Genomic DNA, 24518 nt, shown 5'->3' with positions numbered 1-24518 from the left:
CACAGATTGAAAAACACTTTCCTATGAAAGTGTATCGAATAAAATATTCTGTCTACGTAGCTCTATAGTATACGTATACAGTTTACCCATGCGCGTTACATATAAAGACATTCAGAACGAATTACAAAAGTCTTCAGTATTATCCCGGACTACTACGCCTGATGTTACCACCGACACACGTTGAGGTCAAATTAACAGCGCTTAGTCGAGAGCTTCTGAGATTAGTTTCACTGATCTTACTCCAATATTACTTGGAACGTGGTTACACACAAGTTCTACATCACGTAACTTCTGAATAATGACATTTCAGGGCATTCGAGATCTGTTAAAGACTGGAATAGCGTAAAAATTATCGCAACATTTAATCATGGTAAGACAAAAACAAATCGGTAAAAATTCCACGGTTGAATTTTTTTCCATGTCGCAATTCGAACTTGGACTTCAATGGCAGCATTTGTATGGCAAAATATATCGATCGTGGGTACAAAAATACAGAGATACGTTTACTGGTCCAGTGGCAAGGCCGTGTCGATGGACGGTAGTTTAAATTGCGTGTCGTTGCGGGCGCGCACGACTAATACTTGGGTCGTATTCGTCGTAGGCGCGCATGCGTGCGCCATCCGATACCATTCATCTATGATCATGCAAACCTGCCATTACACACGATTAACAGACGTGCTAGTTAACTTAGATAATGTGGTCAGCGGGTCGGTGACAGTGCTGTGATTTTTCATTCAGCTTTTCATGAATGAAGTGTTGTTCTCTGGATTGTTGTATGTGGTGAGTTTGCGTTTGATTTTTATGTGAATATCCTTATGTTATTATCAGTGGCACAGTTTTTTTGCTCAAATATTCTAGTCAATCATAAAAAATCTAGTCCTACATCATCTCCATCCTTGGACTTTATCCCAAATTCTTGGAATCGTCGAGTAAATTGTGACGCCTATCATAAACCAATTAATGGGCACTAAAGTACGTTAAGCCTAAAAACATTTAAGAATACTTGAGTGATCAATAAAAACACTGAATTCAGATTATAGTCATTCATAGAATTTAATTTTATTTACGCGATGCTCGTCATTAAACTCAGTACTGCTAATATCTATACATATAATAAATCTGTAAAAAAACTGTGTCTGTACATTGAATATATTAAAAAAATGATAATTGGGTGGGGTTTAGAAACAGTAATGGAGCACAAATCCAAAAAAAAAATTCTGTCTGTATGTCTGCATGTCTGTATGTCTGTATGTCTGTTTGTTTGTACACGCTAATCTTCGGAACTACTGGACGGATTTCAATGATTTTTTCTTTGTTGAATCAGTATTAAGCTTGGTCAACATATAGGCTATGATTTATCTTCGAAACTTGAAGACCTGATGCAGAACACCAACAGACCAACAAAACTATAAGAGATACAAAAATGGTGTCATGGCAAAAATTGTTTCATGTGATGAGCATTTTCAGCTGCGATAATAAATTTTAAGATCTGGAACACCTGATGTGGAACCCCAAGAGCCCAGCTTCTCTGTACCATATACAGGTATGACGTTTTAGTAAAAGTTGTTCAATTTGATAAGCACTTTCTATTGACTTATACAAATTGAAGATCTAAAACACCTGATGTGGAACTCCAGGGGCCCAGCTAGACTATAGCATATAGAGGTGTGACGTTTTAACAAAAGTTGTTCAATCTGATAAGCACTCTCTGTTGACTTATAAAAATTGAAGATGTAAAACACCTGATGTGGAACTCCAGGGGCCCAGCTAGACTATAGCATATAGAGGTATGACGTTTTTGCAAAAGTGGTTCAATCTAATAAGCACTCTCTATTGACGTATAAACATCGAAGATCTGGAACACCTGATGTGGAACTTCATGAGCAATACTACACTTGAAATGCATAAAAACGAATGTTATGAAATAGGAATGGTGAATCAAAAAAAGTAATTAGTCCGTCTTTTAGATAACCCTAAAATAATGGACACGTATTTTTTCTTTTCTCCTTCTCACAAACAAATAATAACGAAGATATAACACGCTTGAATTTCATGTTAAGTCACTGCTTAGTACAAATTTTACATACCTAGATGTAGCGTCACGAGCCCCCACTCTCCGAATTTGTTGCGTTATATCTCATTATTATTTTGTAAATCTCTTCCAGAGCTCGGGACTACAGAGTTCCGAATTTTTGGGAGGCAAACGTGGGGCCGAAGCCAACACGCTGAAGCCCTTTTGAGACAACTTTAATGAAATGGTGACACAAAACCGACGATTATCCCTGTATACACTATAGAAATAAACCCAAAGACCCCCGGTGGACGTCGTTAAAAAAAAAGACAATCCTCGGTTCTGTGCTATACCATTGCTAACTGTGGATGAAAACTACTTGGGCTATTGTGATGGGATGCTAATGGACTAGGAATGGGGAAACTACGGGAACTATGGCACCTGCCGATGACAATGTATTAGATACATGTAAAATGGCAGCTGGAGACTCGCCAGCTCACTTACTGGGCCCCCGGGAATCATTAACTGAATAGCAACAAGAGGGCAACAGGGACATGAGCGGATGAAGTGTGAGGATACCTCGGCGGATTTTAAACGCAGATGACGCGCTCCCTGAAGGTCACTTACCACGAGGCACCTATCCTCCGAGCATTGCTACTAACCCTGCTCTAGCGACTCCTCTCTGGACGGCCAAGCCAAGCCAGAGGCGTGAGACCTACCCCCGTCATGGTTCACTCCGACCGGCCGGAGATGGGGGACAGTATCCTCTCCCTGGAGAACTCAGTATATACAGCCCCGCGGGGTAGCTACTCCCCGTCATCAGCCTCAGATGTCCTGCGGTGCTTATATTTGCCATACACAACTTAAATGCGGACTAATTAGAATCACTACTTTTATCCCTATGGTCGCGTCTATTGCGGTTCAGTTCTCAGCGTTTTGTTTAGTCTGCTGTGCTTTTGCCGTTGAAGTACAAAAATTAAATATATGGAACGTTTCTAATGGCTATGAGTATTCCGTTGTTTTCAAGTCAACGGGCCCTTAAAATTCAATATCAGATGATTCAGATCTTTGATTTTGCTGACCCCGTAGTCGCTGGCATAAGGGACAGGATCCGCGTACGAAGTCGCGGGCAGAAGCTAGTGTTGTAATAAGGTATAATTGCGAACTTTCCACTAAGCATCTACCAACTATTGGAAGTCTTGCGACATTTGATAAACTAGAGTTGCGCCTTACGCCTCTTGCAGTTTTCACGCCACAAAAATATTGTACAAACCTTAACACCTTAAGAAATTATATTGCTTAAAAATAACGAAAGCCTAAACCGGATTTAGTAACAACAGTGTTAAAATTTAAAGTAAATGGGTGCATGATACGCGTAATTACTATTGTTACAATGTTGGCCGCGGATTTCCAGTTTGCCGAGTTTTTCATTTCACCTAATTGAATGCGTAAACGTGTTAGTTTTTACTTATACATCAAACGCTTGTGTATCTAGTTGTCTAAGTGTTGATTGCCGTTAACTGCAAAATACATAGATTCAGATATAATCACGAGAAGCCTAGGTTCCTATCAACCTTTCAAATAGGTTTCTTAAGCAATCTATGTAAGAATAGTTTTAAAGACGAAAACCTTTCAACTACCTGTATATCGGAATGCGGGTCATTGATTCTAAAGGGCAATTGACTAAAGACACTATATTTTAGCTCCTCAATAAAATTCCTTTACACATACGTTTCTAATGGAATTTTAAATAGGTAAGTTATACAATGACATAATGGTACCATATATGGGGTCTCTTAGCAAAAATCAATTTTGTACTGATCAAGGCTAAAATATTTCACACGTCCAACGTTCATAAATTCGATGAGTCCGATGACAAATTATTTTTTAAAACACGATATGATGGATAATGATAGATGCACGTTGGCCATTAGGCAAACTGCACCATCCTGTGAACCTATGTAATTTTTTCGTTGTTATTGTGATCAAACTGTAGTAAAGTTTTAATGGGTACGGTACACCTATAATAATTTTGATTATAAGCATTATCCAAGCATTGTTACATAGTACCTATAGATGCAAAAATGCATAGGTACCTACTTGGAACAAATGCCAGGCCTTACTATTTTAGCCTTACCGTATCCTTAAGGGCAACAACCATACAACGATCTAACCTAACATCAACGAGCAATATCCACCTTTAGTATCTTATCCTTCTCCACTCTATCATAAACTATTAATCACTTATTTAGTACTTAGCAGTACTTACTGCAGATCACGCGATTGATAACACAAGTAACAATCATCGCGTTAAGACCGAATCGCGGAGTCCTTCAAGAAACCCATTATTTCCAGTCCATGCAGCTGTGGCTGAGAATACAATGGGACCACTTGGGAAAAAACTTTTTATTGCCATCAAGTCTTAATCAGAACAAAATCCGAAGAAGGATCTTTATTTAAGGAAGCTACAATAAGATAGGTACATTTATTTAGGAAAACTTTATAGGTATATAATATATACAATGGTTAACATAGGTATACCTCTACAAGTCTATAGTTTAGCTGAGAAACTTCTTTCTTTGGAGTAAATTAAAAAACTTACCTACTAACAATGACAGTAGATGACTTGCAATAAGAATATGTTTGACGATTGACGCATCTCTAAATACACAAGTACATATGTATCTCTAAATCAACATACTCAAGCACATACATACGTCAATCAATCATCAGTGCTAATAAATTGCACAAAGTAGTAACAGCCAGCTAATCGATTAGTGACGTATTCCCCGTAACATTCCGAATATTTACGTAATATTTAATAAGACATACTCGGCCACATTGCACTCGCATCCGTACTTAAGTTATTCTAGATTCAAATATGTAAAATTACGTATAAAATAAAATGATGTACCTACCTAGTTAAAACCAACTCTTGTGTGGAAGTTTTTCACAATTCAGTTTCCTGGCACGATGCCACGCGAGCCCTTGTAGCTACTCGTTAACGATGCCAGTCTAAATTCCAGCCAAATAAAAAGCAGACTCTAGATTAAGCTATGTAGATATAAACTGGAATCCTGCGAAGATATTATCAAAAGCCGTGAGCGCAAAAAGCTGTTGTAACATTGTTTTTCTCGTTTCCAGATTAAGCAACCAGCTTACCGTCTTAAAAACAACCATGACAGATTAATAAAAGGAAATAAATAAACCATTCGTTAATGCGTTAAATATTAATATTTGTGCATTAATATAAAGCTAAAATGGAAACAAACATAAATATTAATGAGAAGATGTCTGATGTAACTGATTCCGATTGAAACCGCGCTTACGCACATTCTTTAAACATTGAATTCGTTTCCGAACAAGGTCAACTCGCGCTTGTTTTGTTTATGTACGTCACAAATAAGTGCAGTGTTGTGTTTTCTCTTTAACTAGACCTTTACAAGCCGCTGTGCCTTTATAGCTTCCAGTTTCTAAACTACCGGCCTCAGTATTGCAACAAACAAACCCGTTTGTCGAACATATGTACATGCTCAATGTTCACTTACATTATTTTGTAACTCCGAAGTACAGTCCAATGTAAAAGATTGATTGACCTCATCATATATTTTAATGAATTATTAAAACATAGAGAGTGACAGAGTAACACGGTAAGACTGTTTTTGAAATGAGGTCCTACCCCGTCTTTTGCTCCATTGATTTTCTTACTTTAAAACTCGGCGCAAAACAATTGACTGTCTTGTCAGACAATCATGTTCAGCAACTTGAAGAGCCTGATTACGACGTCCCCTTTATTTTTGTTTATCGGAGAAGTAAACGATGATTCTTTATTCATGTTTTTCTAAAAGAACGTTTAAAAATAAATATTTATTCCTGGCAGCCTACGCTGGTCAAAACTTACTTTATCGTTGTTATTTCAGTAACAGCAATTCGGAGTCTAGACTAGGGCAAAGACAAACTCGATCTTTTTTTAGCATCTAACTACGAAGAGTACACGATTTGGGACACGATTTCAAATTACTACTTACTTATCCATACTTATACTTATCTGTTCTCTTTTAAATACCGTATCAAGTATCAACCAGTTTTTATACATTAAATGGCAATCGGAAAAATAATACATACGATCAAAATATTAATGTCAAAAATCCTAGACTTCGCTAGGTATAAAATATACCTACAAGATTAAAAATGTACAATTAGGTAGTTGTTTTAAAGTTCACAATACAAAAGACAGGCAAGTTAACTTTTTACTTTTAAAAGTTGTGCATCGCGTCTCGGTGCAGTTGTTTTCGAAACCAGCTTCTTCAAGTTTTAAATTAAGATTTGTTACGTGTCTCAAACTGGTAGCTGTCACTTAAATATGTATTATCCATCCTTTACCGTGCAGGATTTAAGTTTTCTTTCTTTTAACAGCACAATGCAGCCATTAAATATTAATTTGTAACCGGTCAAACTGATAAGGTTACTGCGACTGCAGCGAAAGTTAAGATTCACGCCAACCATTTGTGGAAGTTCGTGAAAATATGTATATTACATACATAAGTCAAATGCTGTCTTGTCTTGCCCAAGTTAAGCATGATTCCAAATTAAACCGAGCCGATAGTATCGCCCGAAGTCATGAGCACCCATAACGAGTACTTGAAGTACTCTGAAAGATCACAGCCTCGGTCACATTAATTATTATGTGGTAACACTTGTAGCAGATACTTGTTTATAGCGATAGGTACGTATAATATAATATAAATTCTTTAGTTAATTAAACGGACGTGAAGATTTAATGCCGCGTTCAAAAACATGAAATCGTTCAAAACAGTTGCGTCGTTTCACATAAACTGATATCGAGATTATTTAACCACGCGTAATAACTGTATTGACATTTAACTAGTACATTGCCATAATTAAGTATTATGGATAGGGACTTTGCTACTAAGTAAATTAAGTTTTCGTTACATTATTTGCGCTAGGTGCGTTTGCAAATAAAGGTTTATACCTATATCAGTGTTCAATCAATGTCTCGAAGTTCATCGGATTTTGCCAAAAAGCTTTTATGTTCACTAGTCAACATGGCTATTCCTCAGTACTTACCCAATAATAATAATCTTAGTACTTACCTACTTATAGATAACTCCTAAGTAAGTACTTATCGATGTAATAAATATGTAGGTATATATAGGTTTATTATATTGTGAGGAGACTACTGGCCTAGAGACATAATTGATTTGAGTTTATTCAAGAAACTCATTATATTTCTGCCTATTTATTTGTTTATTTAATTAACATCGTAATGGAAGACCTTTTGTTCAACGAACATTGCGACATTTTCGACAGAATGTCAATAAACAGCTAAAACAAATGGCTATCTTAGTGAAATTCAATGGATATACCTCTATAAATGACTGCCAACTGTATACAGTATACTACACACTTTATATAGGTACCTACTTGTGTACTACACAACTTATTTCCTAATTTAGTTATTTGCGTATAATCAAAAATTATGTCAAGTAGGTTTTGACCAGGTACAGTAGGTAGGTAATAAGAATTTCTTTTTTTTTGTTTTTTTTTTTATTAATAGTAGTCAAAGTTTAGCACATAACTATTATAGGTTTAATCGTGGCCAGCCTACTGATAGTTTCATCACTCTAGCGACTACCTATCAAGGACTTTTAGCATTAAAGTCCTATGTGACCACGTCATTACCTACGTGAGTGTTTTACAATAAAACTGATTTAAATTATAATCTGATTCCATTCACCTATTTATAGATACTGGACTTCCTTTAGCTTTTTTATAGTCTCTGGTTACTGGCCAACGACTGAATACTTAAAGAACAAAATTGTCTTAAATGAAATAGGTACATTGGTTCCTTTACATACTGTTCGCGAAAAAAGAAGTGCATACTTTGATATTTAGTTATTACTTAACACATTTTTTTTTCCATTTTAATTGGCGTTAAAGTTTGCACTTCATTAAAATGTCATTTTTTGGCACAATCCACCTATCTACATTATTTTATAAATCATTTTTCTTACAAGAAAAATAAAACACATTTCGCAACAGATTTTGAATTTAGGTCACAGTACCTGCGGTCACAGCAGCGTATTTGCATAGGTACATAGGCAAGGAGCACACAAGGTATAGTTCTAGTGCTCACTGCACGGAAAATCTGTACTTAAAGTGCAACACACGGCTAACTACGTCGCTTGTGTGCACTCACCATTAACACCTCCTTGCTAACAGTTCACGACTTGTGAACAAAACTCCTAAGTGTGGGAAGACATTAGAATATTAATGATCATATATCCTAACTCATTTAAGTCCTTAATTCAATTTAAGTTCGTTTTCAACCCGTGTACTTACACATGCGGATTAATTTGGTGACAAATCTAATTTAGGAGAGGGGCCCGTATTATTTACGATCGTGGTTTTTTTTCCAAATAAGTACCTGCGTGGATATTATTTTACGCCATTTTTACATAGCCTAGCCATAGCCATAGTCTTTCTATATAAAGAACAATTATTAAAGAAGGGAAAAAATACGAGACAAAATATTTCAAATTAATAAAAGTTTTAAGTTGGACGAAGTGCGTAATTTCTTCAAAGTCAAAGAGAAAAGATTATTCTGTAGGTTCTATGGGCTGTGGGGCCTTACTGCTCAGACCATGTTCGAAATAAATTAAACCTATGTATAAACGTTTTTATAGGAATTGCTACTGATTCTTTGCACGTAAATGTGTCTACGTGACGCGTTGTGTGGGTCGCACCTGCGATGCCTTGACTCCTCTAATGGTGGCTGATGTAAACAAACCTCTTCACAAGTTATATCGAGACGAAATATTGTCTATTAAAGAATGTTTTCTGCATACTCTATGATGTCATCAGGTACATGCATGAGGTACAGGTATCTTAGGCACTAATTATAATATAACTATTTTAAATTTTAAAGGACAATGCTCAAGAAGTATGAGAAAAAAACCCAGGCCCGGTGCAAAAGAAAAGTAACTCAATATATAGGTAAAAATAAGTAATTGAATATTACATAGGAGGCATCATCGAAATTAGTGGCTATATGTGTGAAATTGCCATTCGAATTTTAACATCTGCGCCGCATTGCTACTCGAGATTTTGGAGGTAACATAATGTATTAGTAAAAGGAACAGTAAACAGATACAAGGGAAAATGGCAGGCATGGCATATCAGGATATTACTGCTCCTGTATTCATGGGAGGAGAACATTGGGCTGTTGCGCCCACGTCATGAACGTTTTATATTACTTAGGGTGAGCTAGACATGAGGAACAGTTCGCACATCCCGCAACATTTTTGGATCATGTCGTGTTAGAAATAGAGTATCGATGACTTTTAAGCGTAATTGTTAAAATGAAACGTAGATACATTCATATCGTGTTTTAGTTCTATCATCCTATTATCTTGTAAAAGTAGGTAGAATAGTGGAGAAGTTGCCATAAACATGTCATTATGTACACTCTTAAACCACAACTGTATCTGTTTACTGTTCTTTTTACTAATACGTTATGTTACCTTTAAAATCTCGAGTAGCAATGTGGCGCAGATGCTAAAATTCGAATAGCAATTTCACACATATAGCCACTGATTTTGATGATGCCTCCTATGCAGTATTTCATTACTTATTATTACCTATAATTTGAGTTACTTTTCTTTTGCGCCGGGCTTGGTTTTTTTTTGAGCATTGTCCTTTAGCTTACAGCTCGTTGAAAACAGAAAGCATAAGACGTTCTACTTCACTTATTAAGAAGTTCATTGACTGACGTACGTTAATAAATATTGCTATTTTATTTTATTTACTATTCTCGCTCATAACTGTTAACATGACAACGATGCACATAAGTTTAAATTTTGTAATGGAAATAGTCTGCACTACTGTTTGCTTTCAAAGCTTCTATTATATTTGTCAGAATCACTATGTGACAACAAAAGTGATGACCTCCACGCGTTACGAAATATTTATTTAATCATGTTTTCAAAAATAGCATCACCAAATAAACATTTAAATCAAAAACCACTATACCATAAAATAATAATGTCGGTCTACGTGCGACACACAATAACAGAATTGTAATGAATCGTGAATGAATTTCACACGGATTTTAATCCATTTTCTCACAAACAAATTCAGTGATTGAATTTGGATTGAATGGGCACATTCGGATGTCAGCCATTATGCCGTGCTAGCGTGACTGACAATGACTTAATCCTTCCCGTATTAGGTGATGGTCAACCATCCTCATTTGCAATTTAGGTCATATAGTTGAATTTAACATATCATTAATGCAGACATAATCAATATACCAAGGCTACTTTGTAAATTTTCAAAAAAAATGATTTATCACTTTACTTGACCGGTATCTGCATAATGTTTCAAGGTTTTTTTTCAAGATCGATATAAAAGTACCTAAACAAATAAAAACCAAGCACTTTTGCCAAAACAGAAGTTATCGTCAGATACTCAGATCTCATCACACGAAGTCACCGTATTTAATATATTTTTTAAAGGGAAGACTTCTATTACAACTTGATAAATGGTGATAAATTTGAGATCGCAAAAGTAATCGCATTTCAGTAAAAGAATGTTCTGCGATGGCACGCTGAAAAAAAAACTAATTTCGGAAGGCAGATGAATATAAAACAGATTTCTGTAGCATTTGCACAATTTACAAGCAATTTTACGCTCATTTGAGAGTCAAGGGAAGCAGAGTACCTACACTTTTTCACTGTAGATATCTTTCTTGGTATATTTTAAATCCAACTGTCATTTCATTTCAAGTTTTATTAAATGCCTAATTTTCGAGATGCCTATATTTTATCTATTGAAATTAATGTTCTTGAATACCGGTGATGCAAAAATCCCTATAGAGCAATTTGTATTCTAAAAAACTTTTAGATCGATTGAACGATCATCACCGGCCTTCAAATATGTAAACGTAGGCCGTTAGGTACAACCTGACTGTCAACAGAATTTAGATTGGTAAATTAAACGTGAATACCGTGAAGCTCGTCCTCAAGTAGGTAGTTATTCCTTAGACACCTATTAGATGCCTGCCTGTTACCTAGGTATTTATTGCTATGCATTTGATATTTAAGATTTTATACTTATTATGTCAATAACTTGTTTCAGGAATGAAGGATATAAGAAAGCACCATGCGATGGTTCTTCTACTTAGTTTGCGTCACAGCCGTCAACGCTACATTTGACAGTCGGAGATTCTTGGACTACTGGACCGACTTATTCCGACCTCTTCCTCGAAACCCACGCGAAGGCTTTATTCCTGACTATACGCCAGAAAACCAAGAAGAATTCGATTTCATAGTTATAGGTGCCGGTTCAGCCGGCGCCGTGATTGCTAATCGATTGACTGAAGTACCACAATGGAATGTCTTACTCATAGAATCCGGAGGAAACGAAAATTTCTTTTCCGACATTCCAATATTTGCTTCATTTCTTTCCTTAACACCTATGAACTGGGGCTACATTTCAATGCCAGAGCCTAGAGCATGCAGAGATTTAAGAGGAAAAGTGTGCTTTTTACCCCGCGGCAGAGTGCTCGGCGGAAGCAGTGTACTCAACTTTTTAATCTATCAACGAGGTCATCCGGAAGATTACAATGACTGGGCTAGAATGGGTAATGAGGGATGGAGCTACGACCAAATATTACCTTATTTTAAGAAATCTGAAAACATAGGTATTAAAGAACTACAAAATTCTTCATATCATGGTGTTGGGGGTTATTTAGACATCCAATACTCCCCATACCATTCTCCACTGGAGAAACCGTTTAGACAAGCTGGTGAAGAACTTGGATATAAGTGGAGAGACCCAAATGGAGAAAAGTTAATTGGTTTCTCCAAACCACAGGCGACAATGAGGAAAGGTAGAAGATGCAGTTCCTCGAAAGCGTTTCTGGAACCAATACGTTTTAGGCCCAACTTAAAAGTCACAAAGTTCTCCACCGCTTCCAAAATCTTAATAGATCCAAACACCAAAACAGCTTATGGTGTAGAATTTACGAAGAGGAACAAAAGGTAGGGACATTTACCTATTTACATTTACATAGTACTTTCTCTAAAAAAATCATAATTTGATATTATTCTACTGCGATATTTTACAGTATTCAGGTTCGCGCTCGTCGTGAAGTAGTGTCATCTGCAGGATCGATAGGCTCTGCTCAACTGCTGATGGTGTCAGGAGTGGGACCGAAGGATCACTTACAAGAATTCGGGATTAACACGATTGCCGACCTGCCCGTTGGATACAATCTCCAAGACCATGTCACTTTTTCTGGAAACGCTTTCATCGTTAATCAAACTGGAATGACCATGAACGACGTAAGTACCTGTACAAAGAAAAACAAAAACAAAAAAATATAATAAAAATCTGAGGAGTTGGGACCAGACTCCTTTCTAAACGTACGTAAGGGCACTTACCTAGCTGCTATCGGGTATCTCTCAGTAGCTATAAAACCACTCCCTTGTTGAAATGATAAAAGGTTAAGTAAATGATTCACTCTGAGAATTACTACTCTAGCCAGTTCATATCGTATAGTCGCATAACTGCAATACATCTAGTATGCATCTGGAAGTGTTTTCACATAATGCCTCGAAATCATATCAAATACCTACATAATGCTGGCAACTACCAAAACAAGTTATTTTAAGGTTTCATTAAAAGTCATGACATTTTACTCGTGATATACCTGTATTGTCTTTATTATTAATTTCTGGTATGTACCTACCTAGATAATCGAGAGCATCCTGTCGGTAAGCAGTTTCAGATAATATTATACCAAAATGCACATTAATTAAGGAGGTCGATAAATTATCTTGGGTAGGTAACGAGAAACTGTCAGCAATAAATTAAAACATTATGCAAAAAATATTTAAAGCACGTTTTTAAATGGTACCTAATTGAATATTGAAAAGTCAATTCGAACCGAATTTCCGGGATCATGACCTAATCCCCTTTTAAATCGTTTAATAAAATCTAAAAAATATAATAGGTAAACCAATAAACTAAGACATAAGTATGATGCTTGTCAGTTGTGTGAAATTAAATTTTGAAATGAAATATTAGTAAAGAAATATTTAATGTACTTTTCAGCTATCGGCCGCATCACCTTTCGTGGCTGCAGCTTACATGTCAGGACAAGGACCTTTAACCCTGCCTGGTGGAGCAGCTGGTCTGGCCTTCGTGCACACCAAGTTCTCTCGCGACCAAGACTTTACCAGACCTGATATTGAGCTCGTCATGGGAGCCGGGTCGTTAGCCGGTGACGCTGTTGGAATATTGCGATCTTTGCTTGGTAATTTTAACCACTGTTGCCTATAATTGTTACCTGTATTATATTTTCAAACGGCTTGTGTTTAAACACCACCCAAAAAAGTACCTATTTTACTACCAAAAAAATTCTAAACGGTTAACGGTCACCAAATAACGTTTCCAAAAATATTATTAGGTAAAACCATTTTTTCGTATTATTGACTACTAAAAAAATATATGGACGCCTTTAAAATACACTTTGGACCAAATATTATATTATATATTGTCACTACTTAGATGTTACCAATTATGTAATACCATGACTCCTAATTTGGTCATTTTTGTTAGACTAAAAAAGCTAACGATCGCTAGAATATTTCCCAAATACCAATTAATATACTGGGGTTCCCAAACGTACGTCGCTTATTTATTGTTATATGAATTTGTGTGTAACTCAGTAGTAAAATGTAAGCACGCAACATGCAGCAAGCATGGCTTCTGTCACGGCTCCGGCACTGCGGGGCTCCGGCGGTCCCATGCGAGCTTATCGTCGCAGATGGTTTTCACGCTCACCACCGCAGCTTCGGCTTGCTGGCCGGCTCCGCCGGCCAGCCTCAGCCGCGGCGGCGAGCGCTGAAACTACCTGCGCCTCAGCTCGCAGGCCGCCTCGCCCCTCCGCGCCTACGCGGTTTTGAATTGCACTCTAGGGGTAGGGCAGACAAGACTACGTGGAGTCGGTTTTGCAGCGATTCGTTTTCGTCACTAACTTTGATTTTGGTAGTAATATTAATCTTTTAGTTGGATAGAATTTGGTGACCATTAATCCATTTTGGGAACCAAAAATAATATTTGTGCGAGATTTGCGATTTTTCTGATGTTATTTTATTTTTTTTTGGATCATAATATTATATACTTTAGTGCCCTTTTAATAAAGTCAATTTATTTTTTTTGGAGTTGTTTATTTTATTTGGTGCCTCAGCTTAGAGTCTTAAAAATATTTTTGGTGATCGCCTAAATTATACCCTTTTCAAACTAGAACATCTTAATTTCAACCGACTTTGTTTGTTCCATTAAAACTTTAGTGAAAAGAGATTATGAAACGTAAGACTTTCAGTGATCCGGAAAATATGGTCTTCCGAGAGCAGATACCTACGTTCAACTTTTTAATGAATAACTTGAGCTTGTTGTTATTGCAGGAGTGACGGATGAGTGGTACTGGAAGACCTACAGTTCTCTTTCGTTCGGCGCGAGGCAGCGTACTTTTTCTATAAACCCTGTGCTAATTAGACCGAACAGCGTCGGCCGACTTATGCTTCGAAGCCCGAACTTTGCCGACCATCCTAAAATCCATTTAAACTATTTCGCTGATCTTAACGATTTGCGAACTATGGTCGCAGGTGTTCGAATGGTTAGTAGCGCACTAGATTCTAAATCTAATACATATAACCATCTGATAGAGAAAATATTAGATCTTCTTCATCTTAATAAATAGTTAAAGATTCTTGTTTTAATTTCTAGGTTGAGAAAGTAATTGGTACAAAAGCGTTCCAGCGCTTTGGTACCAAATTACACACTACGCCATTTCCTGGCTGCGAGTCTTTTGTGTTCGACTCGGACGAATACTGGGAGTGCGCTATTATGCAGACTTCAATCACACTGGACCATCAAGTGAGTAGATTGGACTTTCTTCCGGTAATACATATGTAGATCACTGACTTCCTAAGAGTAAACAAGGCATTTTCTCAATAAACTTACAATTCTTAACTAAAATATTCTCGATCAAATATTATATTTTAGGTGCATGCCTATACCTAAAAGACTATCACATGATTACCAAAATCTTAAATGTGTCCCGCTCTCCACTGCTTTAGAAACAGTGAAATCATTATAAATATTGCTGTCGTGAAGGCTAGAAATGGAAAGGTAGATTACCTATACCTGTGTAGATACTTAGACAATCGTATTTATTCCCACAGGTAGGAACGTGCAAGATGGCTCCAGAAGGCGACCCTACAGGCGTGGTGTCCCCCAGGCTTCAGGTCCACGGCATAAAAGGGCTGCGCGTCGCCGACGCGTCCATCATGCCGCGAATACCCGCTGCGCACACGCACGCCGCAGTCCTCATGATCGCAGAAAAAGCCGCAGACCTCATCAAAGAAGATTGGAACATACCCATTTCAAAGAATCATTAAATAATTAATTTAATTCATAGCTGATATAGTTATAACTGGTTGTAAATACCTAGTTAGGTAATACGTTAGTCTAGTCAAGTCAATGTACCAAATATGAATCATCTAGTTATTAATTAAAATAGGAGATTAGAAAATAAAGAGAATTTAACTGTTGTGTGGTGGTTTATCTGCATAAGTACTCCTATAACAGACGGTTTACGAATTTGTGTCATCAAAATGCCTTTATCGCCGATGTTAAATCGACAGGTACTCAAGCGTCTTGGGGTCCTGTTACATTTTCTTGATTTTTTTAGATTTAGTTAAAAAGCAGCCTCAAACGGCGCCAATACAGAACACACTTAATTATGTCTTTTATAAAAAGTAAATCATGTATATTTTAAACAAGAAGAGATTTTCTATCCGACCTCTTGAAAAAACTCCGAATCGCTGACGAAAGACGATAATATCTTTAGAAATGTCATATGACTTGCACGCATCTGCGATATGCAAGGGTGACTTTAAACAAGCGATCAGTATTACACTGAATTGTTAACAGGTAACAAACATAAGTTAGCCTATCCAGCGGCTTCGTACTGGCTCGTTTCATACTCTCGTTTGTGAAAGCGAATAAGAATAAGTTTGCCACCAAAACAGTGTTCCTGGTTTTATATTCACACTGATCATCACCGACATTATTTATTTGAAATCGCTCTAACGTTTGTACATAAACAATATCATGGAAGCCATTATGTATTTTAGGCAATAAAAACATTCATTTGATCCCACAAAATCCAATACACTTGGATTTTGTGGGATCTTTCAAACTATTATATTTATAAAGTAATGAATAGCATTGGCATATTATGTAAAAATAAACGTTTTACAAGGATCACAGCTTACAGTGACTGCATAATTTGCAGATTTATATTACTTAGACTGACTTGAAAGGACAAATAAAATGTGTAGAAAAAGTCCACTTGTTGTTCCAATGTGTAGAAAAATGAAACTAAACAATTCATTTCATAACACTTTATTTCCTAATATTCTACAACATAATAACTAATAAATAATAGTAATTAATCAGGAGATGGTCCTGTCTTTGTTTTTCTATTAAGTTTTCTGTACAAGAATGATATTCTCTTCTCCATGTCTTTCCATTTAGTTGGTCTTGTTTGACGGGTGCCAGTGTTAGCCCACATTTTCCTTTTCCTCAGCAAAATCTGAAAGTATAATAAAAAGGGTATAATAAATATTTCAACATTAATTTTATATCAAACAAATGTCAATTAAGTATCAGTGTTGAAAGAAAAAATTATGCATATAATGTTTATGGGGACCACACAAAACATACTGTTAATTAGATCAAATAATTATAAAGTGAATTACTACTTCTACTACCAATACATATAGAGTATCAGATAACAGATCAGACAGACAGTCATTCCAAGAAAAAGAAACAGGAACTTAACAGCATCTGATTAGACTAGAAGCTAACATCATTACAACTGGCATAGGATAGGACAAGACACCAAGACTCACTTGATATTCATTTCCACTGACTCCTCTAATCCATGCCGGTACAGTGTACAGAATTTTCACTGGATGCAATTCTCCTGATCCAAGAATATCAATGTAGTCATTCTGACCGAACAGAGCTTTGCGTTCCGTCCAGGCGTTTGCTGGCCTGAAACAAATAATTTGAAAATTTGAACTCTAGAAACTCTAAAAGCAGATCTTTATTTTAAATTAATTTTAATTTGAATCTAAATGCATAAAGCTTCCTTTTAATCGGCCAGATCTATATTTTGTAAAGGCTGAAACTTTGTCCCTGCATCTGTCCATATGGAAATTTAAGTGATGGTGGCTTTGGAGATGTAAGAAAATAAAGGCAATGGGATGCGTGTTATACATATCGATTAACATTCGATTGATCTGTAAGAAAGTTTCGATTGATTACCTATACTCTGGCACCGGCAGAGGTTTCTCGACCCCGCGAGGAAGTAATCCTCCACTCCAGATCTTCTCTTCATAACCATATCTTCTCACGACGCGTTGCTTTTCAGCATGATACCGGGTTCTAAAGCAGAACACTCACATTAGGTAAACATTACATTATCATTGATAAAAATACGTAAATCAGACAATTATTTTCTAACCTCACTATGTTAACTGTTGGTTTCCAGAAAGCGTTCAATACAGTCGATCCCAGCCACGCCATTGTAATTTGTTATAATAGTTTCATCAATAGTATTACATACAATCAATCACAATATTAGGAAAGAAATATTTTTTGATAAAATATTTTTTATTTTAGTTTGCTTCACATGACATTTGACAGTTCACCATCAGTCGCCTCAGTCAGTCGGTCGCCCGGTCCTCCAGAGCCAGGAGCCACAGATAAATATTTACTAAATAATATCGAGACAATTTCACTACATGCTAGTTACTTGCAGAAAAGCATACCAGTGTGTTCGCTCACCATGTTCGTATGCCGCGCGGTGAGTATGTACGGGCAAACCCCCCCATCTTGGGAAGGCCTTTGTCCAGCATTGAGCGTTTTTAGGTCGTAACGAAGTGTTTACAAAACTACATCCCGTTCCGGAAAAGTACTTACATGTTACCCACACAGTCGCCACCTGCTTTTACCTGAAAATGGTTTATCTATTATTTAATGGCTCACCTTCTCGCTCGTTTCAGAAACCAAATCCATTACCTTTTATCGAGTTAACACTTTACTTACTACTAAAAAGCCCATGGTCCAAACTCTGAAACCATTTTTAATAAAAAAAAATAAAGAAACTAATCAAACAAAATGGCCGATGTTCTATAAAAATTGTTTTTATGAGAATATTGAGAATTTTATGGAAAAACATACTAAAGTAGGTATTTTATTTATCAAGTTATAGTTAAGCGAATATATTTTAATTTACTGTGTACTATGCGTCTCTGTTCAGTTTAAAAAACAGTGAACACTAATCGTTTACCCAAATAACAAGGGAAGCAGTGTTCCTTGTTTATTTATTCTTTGATATAAACAAAATACAATTGCGTAGATTCCAATAAGATAAAGGAATATTTATAATTAACTTATTTTGTTTCAAATATACCATTTGAATTATCTAAGAGTGAAAAACTATTGCAGTTGTGCTTGTGTTTACTTGGGCGCGTAATTGCGTTGTTTGTTTACGTTTCATGATGTTGCAGTTTATTCAACAATATCTTCCAAATAAAGTTTTCATTTAAATATTTAAAATCATTTTCAGATATCGTTCACAAAAAATGTCTAAAAGAGATCAAGGTGACCGAAATGAAAGAAAGTTGGATCCAAGTGATTATGAAAACTTGATATCTCAGCACAATTTGTATGAATCGTCTCGATCAAAGAATCAAGAATTGCCCAGTTTTCCAGGGTTTTCCAATGCTGAAACGCAAACAAAAACCAGCGATATAAAAGAACAAGCAGTGCACTCTGGTCTGGGAGCATGGCATTACAACCCATGGTGGATGCTTGCCAGCACTTCGCGCAACTTGCCTTCGCAGGATGATTATTCAGAGCACAGTGATCAGACCAAAGTGAAACAGGAGCCAGCTGGAGCCGGCACTCCTGATAGAGACCCGTTACAAACAGATTTGGAACAGTTTCAAGCTGAAACAGTAACACCTCCAGTTGGATTAGATTCCTTTTGTGATGATTGCTCAGACCCATTCTGTGACTCGAGTGCAGCAATTTGTCGCAAACTTTTCCACTGCCCACATTGCAGAAAGAGTTATCCCACAATTTTAGAGTTTAATACACACTTGACAGGAGTGCATCCGGCACAAAAGCCCTTCAGATGCCAGATTTGTCTGGAACCATTTCATAAGAAATCACATCTACGGAGACATTTGGATGCTAATCATACACGTAAAGATGTCAACAAGTGTTCTGTATGCTCCAAGTATATAAAAGATAAAAGCAATTTACGCAAACACATGCAAGTGCACACAGGGCGTGTACCACAGAAGCAATTCAAATGTGATTTGTGCAATAATAAACGCTACATGTCATTGGACAGACTTAACAATCACAAGGTGGTATGCACTGGAGAAAAGGTATTGAAATACTGTGACATGTGCACCAAAGTTTTTGATAACTCAAGATCGCTTAACAGCCACAAGAAAGTACATGCTAGGGAATTGAAGTGTGACAACTGCGGGGAACAGTTGCGTTCATTGGAGCAATTCACAAATCATAAAATGATTTGTCAAGGGACAACGTCAGAAGCCAGTGGCAGCCACAGTCATGCCGGCCAGGGCCATAGTGGTGGCCAAGCCATGGGCCGCTGCTGTACTCAACCAGGATTATGTGAACATGATAAACCAGCTTACCTTAACATACCTGGCTATGCAGCTGGACGAGTGCTTGATGCAACTCTTTCCTCTTTAAAATCTGAGCTGAACTGATGACACATGCCGTAAAGGCTTACAAAGTAAATAATTAATGCATATAAATTAAACAGTTTCTTTTTTTACAAGATTACCAAATAGATAAATAAATGACAGTAATAATTTTCACAATTGAGAATTTCACAAGACTGATGCAAATATCCCGCCTCACGACTTGCTTTATTATTACCATTTAAATTTAGGCTTTAGTTAGTAGGATAATACAGTTAGAGCAGTGGTTCTTAACCGGTGGTCCGCGGACCACTGGTGGTCCCTGGAGGCATTCCAAGTGGTCCGCGAAGCTTAGCTTCGCGACGTTGCTATACGTTATCTTACTTAATTTTTATCGACTTATAATTGCGAGCGGGGGTTTTCGCATGGACGTATATCGGGTGTGTCGTACCTAGTCCCCCCCATTCATGAAAATGTGTGTTTGGGCTACATTTTACGTAATTTTGGTTTTGAGTCTTAAAAAATAATTAAAATTTCGCGCTCGCTTCGCTGGCGTATTTAGAAACTGTATGCATTTGTCGACAAACAAAAAGTTAAGTACGTTTGGGCAAAATTTTACGTAATATTTGGTTGAAGTCCTATAAAAATTTCGCACTCGCTTCGCTCGCGTATTCAGAAACTACATGCCCTTATTTTTGCATTTGTCAACAAACAAAAAGTTAAGTACGTTTGGGCTACATTTTACGTAATATTTGGTTTAAATCCGATAAAAATTTCGCGCTCGCTTCGCTCGCGCATTTGGAAACTACATGGGCAAGTTTTTCTTTATTTGTATTTGCTTACCTACACAACTGCCGACATGCGTTTAGCTTTGAGTAGAACTGACCCAAAAATTCAGTTTTTTTTTTGATAATTAATAAAGAAATGAGTACTAATTTAGGTAAACCGATGAGGTGGTCCCCGGCAAGACAAACTTTAGTCAAAGTGGTCCCTCATGTCAAAAAGGTTAAGAACCACTGAGTTAGAGTAAGTAACATGACTATTTGAACATGTTCATATATTTTCAAAAGAGTGAATATATTTGAATATGCTGAAATTGTTATATCAACCTTTAATTTTTAACTAAAATAAAATCATAACTGTTCAATGAACAGTAGTAATATAGAACCAGATCATACATGCAACAATTATTGTACGTCTATCAGATATATTTTTTTATTATTTGATATCTTTTCTATAACAATGCTTTTGACTGATTTAGAGTAAAGGTGAATGTGCAGTATTACAACATTAAAACAATTTTTATTTTTTTCTATTTTGATGATGTTATAAGAGTATGTTATTTTTATAATTTTAGTATGTAACATTTTAGTTTATAAATTTTGTACCTAAGTTTATGTTGTAAACAGTCAGTGGAGACGTATGGGGAGCATGTTATATTTTCCAGTGCTCTGTTGTACTTTTTTCTCCAAAGACATAATTGTGTAGATGTGTGTAAATCGTAATACATTATGTAAACATGTATTTGAAATACTTTGTAAAGACAACTTTTATACACATAGCTATGGGACAGTTGTTTCATGTTAAACACCTTAGGATAAGTAAGACTTGGTGAAGTGCAATGTACCATTGGCGAAGCCTTGTGCATGTTATGGTTATTGGAAGTAGTTGTTGTGTTCTCCCTATCCATAATATTTATTCTTCAAGTGTTATACACTGAAAAATTATTGCTGCAATTTATAAAATGTATAAGTGTAATGTTTTATTAAATATTTAAACACAATATGTGTACACACACCTTAATTATAAGATTCGAGGCTATAATATCTAAAGCTAATAAGCCTTTATTATGCTAATATTTCATAGGAGTTTATTACTATACTCTCAAATTTTATCTTGTATACTTATTTTTTTATATCTTATTATTTCCAATTTTATTTATTTTGTTCATGTTATGTGGAAGGAAGAGTACTTCTATTTGGAGGCTTTTTATTCATAATCAGTTGTTGCTATTTACAATTGTTTTTAATACTAATAGCTTAGTTTATTTTTAATATCTTTATCGCTTAGTTACGTAGTTTATATTTTGAAGAATTTTAATATAATGTAAGTTCCGAACTGGAATCTTGCTTTTACAAGCCACCGAAAAATTTATTGGGTTTATTATACCAAATTCGTTTTATAAATAAAATAAAATACTTATGTTATATTATAGTTAACTGGTGACTTTAATGGCGTCTTGGTTGAATATGATTAGTTTTAACATTGGTATTTTATAATTTCGATTTCTTCATGATAGGGCCTTGATAAGCAAGGGAACAATTTACGAACACTTGAGCCCCATTATAAGATAAGAGCTTTTCCAGTCACTGAACAACAGTACCTAAATTGTGATCATGTTTAAAAGTAAACATTTTTTAAAAATCAGATTCAACTTTACATTATTCTTAATTCTACTAAGTTATGTATGTTGCCTTGCTTGTCGAGATATGTGTGGTAAGAGATGGCCAGTTTCAAAGTTAAAGAGTCGGTGTCATTTACCAGAAATTCTAATTAATAATTATCTTGCACTTAATAAATAATCCAGATATAATAACAAAGACATACACTGAAAAAAAACATAAATCCATAATCAGTTAGATTGATATGGTCATATGGGTGCGTTCAGTATCCACTGTAATATTTTTAAATTAACATAATATATTCTATATAATTCAAAGCTGATCCAGGGAAAATTAACTGCACAGCTCAAAATGTGTATTAAAATGCCACAAAGTTATCAATCTCCTTTCTATTGGCACTAAACTGTAAGAAAATATAATGTAAAGAATATATTTTATTATGAAATATTCATAAGTTTAGTATAGAGACCACTTAACATCGGGTACTGAACTTAAATAGGAGGTTGGCGGAAAATGACAATAATAATATTGTGTAAACCCATTTCATTAACAGTATCTAATGTTACTCCGCCACTACCTCAAGTTAATACGAAAAAAGATCATTAAAATTTTGTTTTTCAACCATTTTTGTTCCCATCAGCTAATATGTACTTATAATACAATTCGTTATATTTATTGATCAAATTCTATGTATACCGTAGTAAGTAACTGTGTAAACCAACTTTTGTTTAGTTGGGATAGGTATTTGGAACATTGTGACCAGGGCTACTTGTACTGTTTAAATATCATATTCAGCTTAAGAGCACAATTTAGCAATACTTTTTTCTGATATTTTACATATTATTTTATGCCAAAAAAAACTGTTTTGTCCTTACACAGTTTACGAGATAATATGTATGTACCTTAAGCTTAACTTAAGGTTACTTGAATATCATGGTTGGATGTTGGCATCAGAGTTGCGATGAGTTTATTCTATGTAAGAAACTGAACAAATACATCCAGTCAAGCTCACTCAATAAGTTGCCAAAATTCAATTCAAAATAGCCGCCTCATTGTAATAACCATGATTATTTTCATGAAAAGACCACCTGTAATAATATTAAGTTGTATTACGTCTCATAAATAATATGTAATGGGGTCTACACACCAAAGCCGCTGACCCGGCGGCACAGCCCGGCGGCACGACTGCCGCGGCATGTGGTGTTCTAGTAATTGTCAAATACTCTATGAAAGCCGGCGGCATGATTGTACAAAATACGGCCGGCGGGTTGGGCCGCCGGGCTGTGCCGCCGGCATCAGCGGCTTTGGTGTGTAGACACCTTTAGCTTTACATCGTAACACCGCTTATAACATGTAGCCTAGACAGTTAGACAATTTTGAAAAATCGTAATTTTTACAGCGCCGACTTAGTGACTGATTCTGCCATTTATTTGGATTGATATTATACAGAAAATATATACCATTAGGTACCTAAATATTTTGTCTTTGTAGTTATTTAGCATGGTGTGTAACTTTTAATGCACCTAGTTTTAAGAAAAAATGTGTTCATATGAATTTAGTTAGGTACATAGAATATAGTTCATCTATTTGATTAGTGAAGTAGACTGTAAAACAGTGTAATGCGAATTACTATACGAGCGCATTATTTTCCGACAAAGCCTTCCATTGCGTATTACCTAAAATAAGCCAAATTCAGTTTTTACAGTGAGGTCATGTTCACAGTTGTAAAAACAATTGTTTTTCGTTAACATTGCCGCCTTTTGTTGTACCTACCCTTAAGTAGAACTTAGTTGAACTCAAGTTAAAAAAATAGCATACCTACCTACAGTTTTATAAATACCTATCACGAATAAATTACATTTCCTTTCTGTTAAATTGTGTTATTTATTATTTTCCTTGTCCCTTCCGCGTCCTTATTAGGAGATCAGCCAGCTGCCCAGGACATAATATAGTGCACACTACATGAGCATTTGCGCAGCTATATTATATTGTAGTCTTTGGACACAAGTGCACTCCCTATTCATTCACTCTCATACCCCGATGGGATGGAAAATCCGACACGACCGGAAAGAGATCAGGCGCAGGACCGACCATTTACGTGCTCTCCGATGTACAGTTGTAGAAATCACCAACTAACAGAATAACAGTCTGCATTGTGATTTTTTTTAAACCACAAAGCCATTTCGACCCGAACCGGGAATGGAACCCGTGACCTCGTGTACAGCACCATTACAGCACATTAGGATAAGAGGAATAAAG

At 36.0% G+C, this 24518-nt stretch overlaps 3 protein-coding genes across 3 annotated transcripts; 2 read left to right on the top strand and 1 right to left on the bottom strand.

The window, feature by feature from the left end:
• Positions 1 to 514: 514 nt before the first annotated feature.
• Positions 515 to 15655, top strand: LOC110370881 (glucose dehydrogenase [FAD, quinone]). Its single transcript, XM_021326880.3, has 7 exons — positions 515 to 780; positions 11171 to 12075; positions 12162 to 12378; positions 13151 to 13352; positions 14506 to 14717; positions 14828 to 14977; positions 15286 to 15655. The coding sequence occupies exons 2-7, from the start codon at positions 11195 to 11197 to the stop codon at positions 15499 to 15501; spliced, it is 1878 nt and encodes a 625-aa protein (XP_021182555.3). The 5' UTR covers positions 515 to 780; positions 11171 to 11194; the 3' UTR covers positions 15502 to 15655.
• Positions 15656 to 16494: 839 nt separating this feature from the next.
• On the bottom strand, positions 16495 to 17827 carry LOC110383782 (large ribosomal subunit protein mL51). The gene is made up of 4 exons (XM_021344681.3): positions 17637 to 17827; positions 17438 to 17557; positions 17020 to 17164; positions 16495 to 16700 (listed from the first exon to the last, which is right to left on the bottom strand). The coding sequence occupies exons 1-4, from the start codon at positions 17696 to 17698 to the stop codon at positions 16557 to 16559; spliced, it is 471 nt and encodes a 156-aa protein (XP_021200356.1). The 5' UTR covers positions 17699 to 17827; the 3' UTR covers positions 16495 to 16556.
• A 422-nt stretch (positions 17828 to 18249) lies between these two features.
• On the top strand, positions 18250 to 24134 carry LOC110383846 (zinc finger protein 235). Its single transcript, XM_021344775.3, has 2 exons — positions 18250 to 18359; positions 18744 to 24134. The coding sequence occupies exons 1-2, from the start codon at positions 18322 to 18324 to the stop codon at positions 19921 to 19923; spliced, it is 1218 nt and encodes a 405-aa protein (XP_021200450.2). The 5' UTR covers positions 18250 to 18321; the 3' UTR covers positions 19924 to 24134.
• The last annotated feature ends 384 nt before the right edge of the window (positions 24135 to 24518 follow it).

Source organism: Helicoverpa armigera, chromosome 5, assembly GCF_030705265.1.
Source record: "Helicoverpa armigera isolate CAAS_96S chromosome 5, ASM3070526v1, whole genome shotgun sequence".
In the NCBI taxonomy this organism is placed as follows: Eukaryota; Metazoa; Arthropoda; class Insecta; order Lepidoptera; family Noctuidae; genus Helicoverpa; species Helicoverpa armigera.
This window is presented reverse-complemented; position numbering and strand designations above follow the sequence as displayed.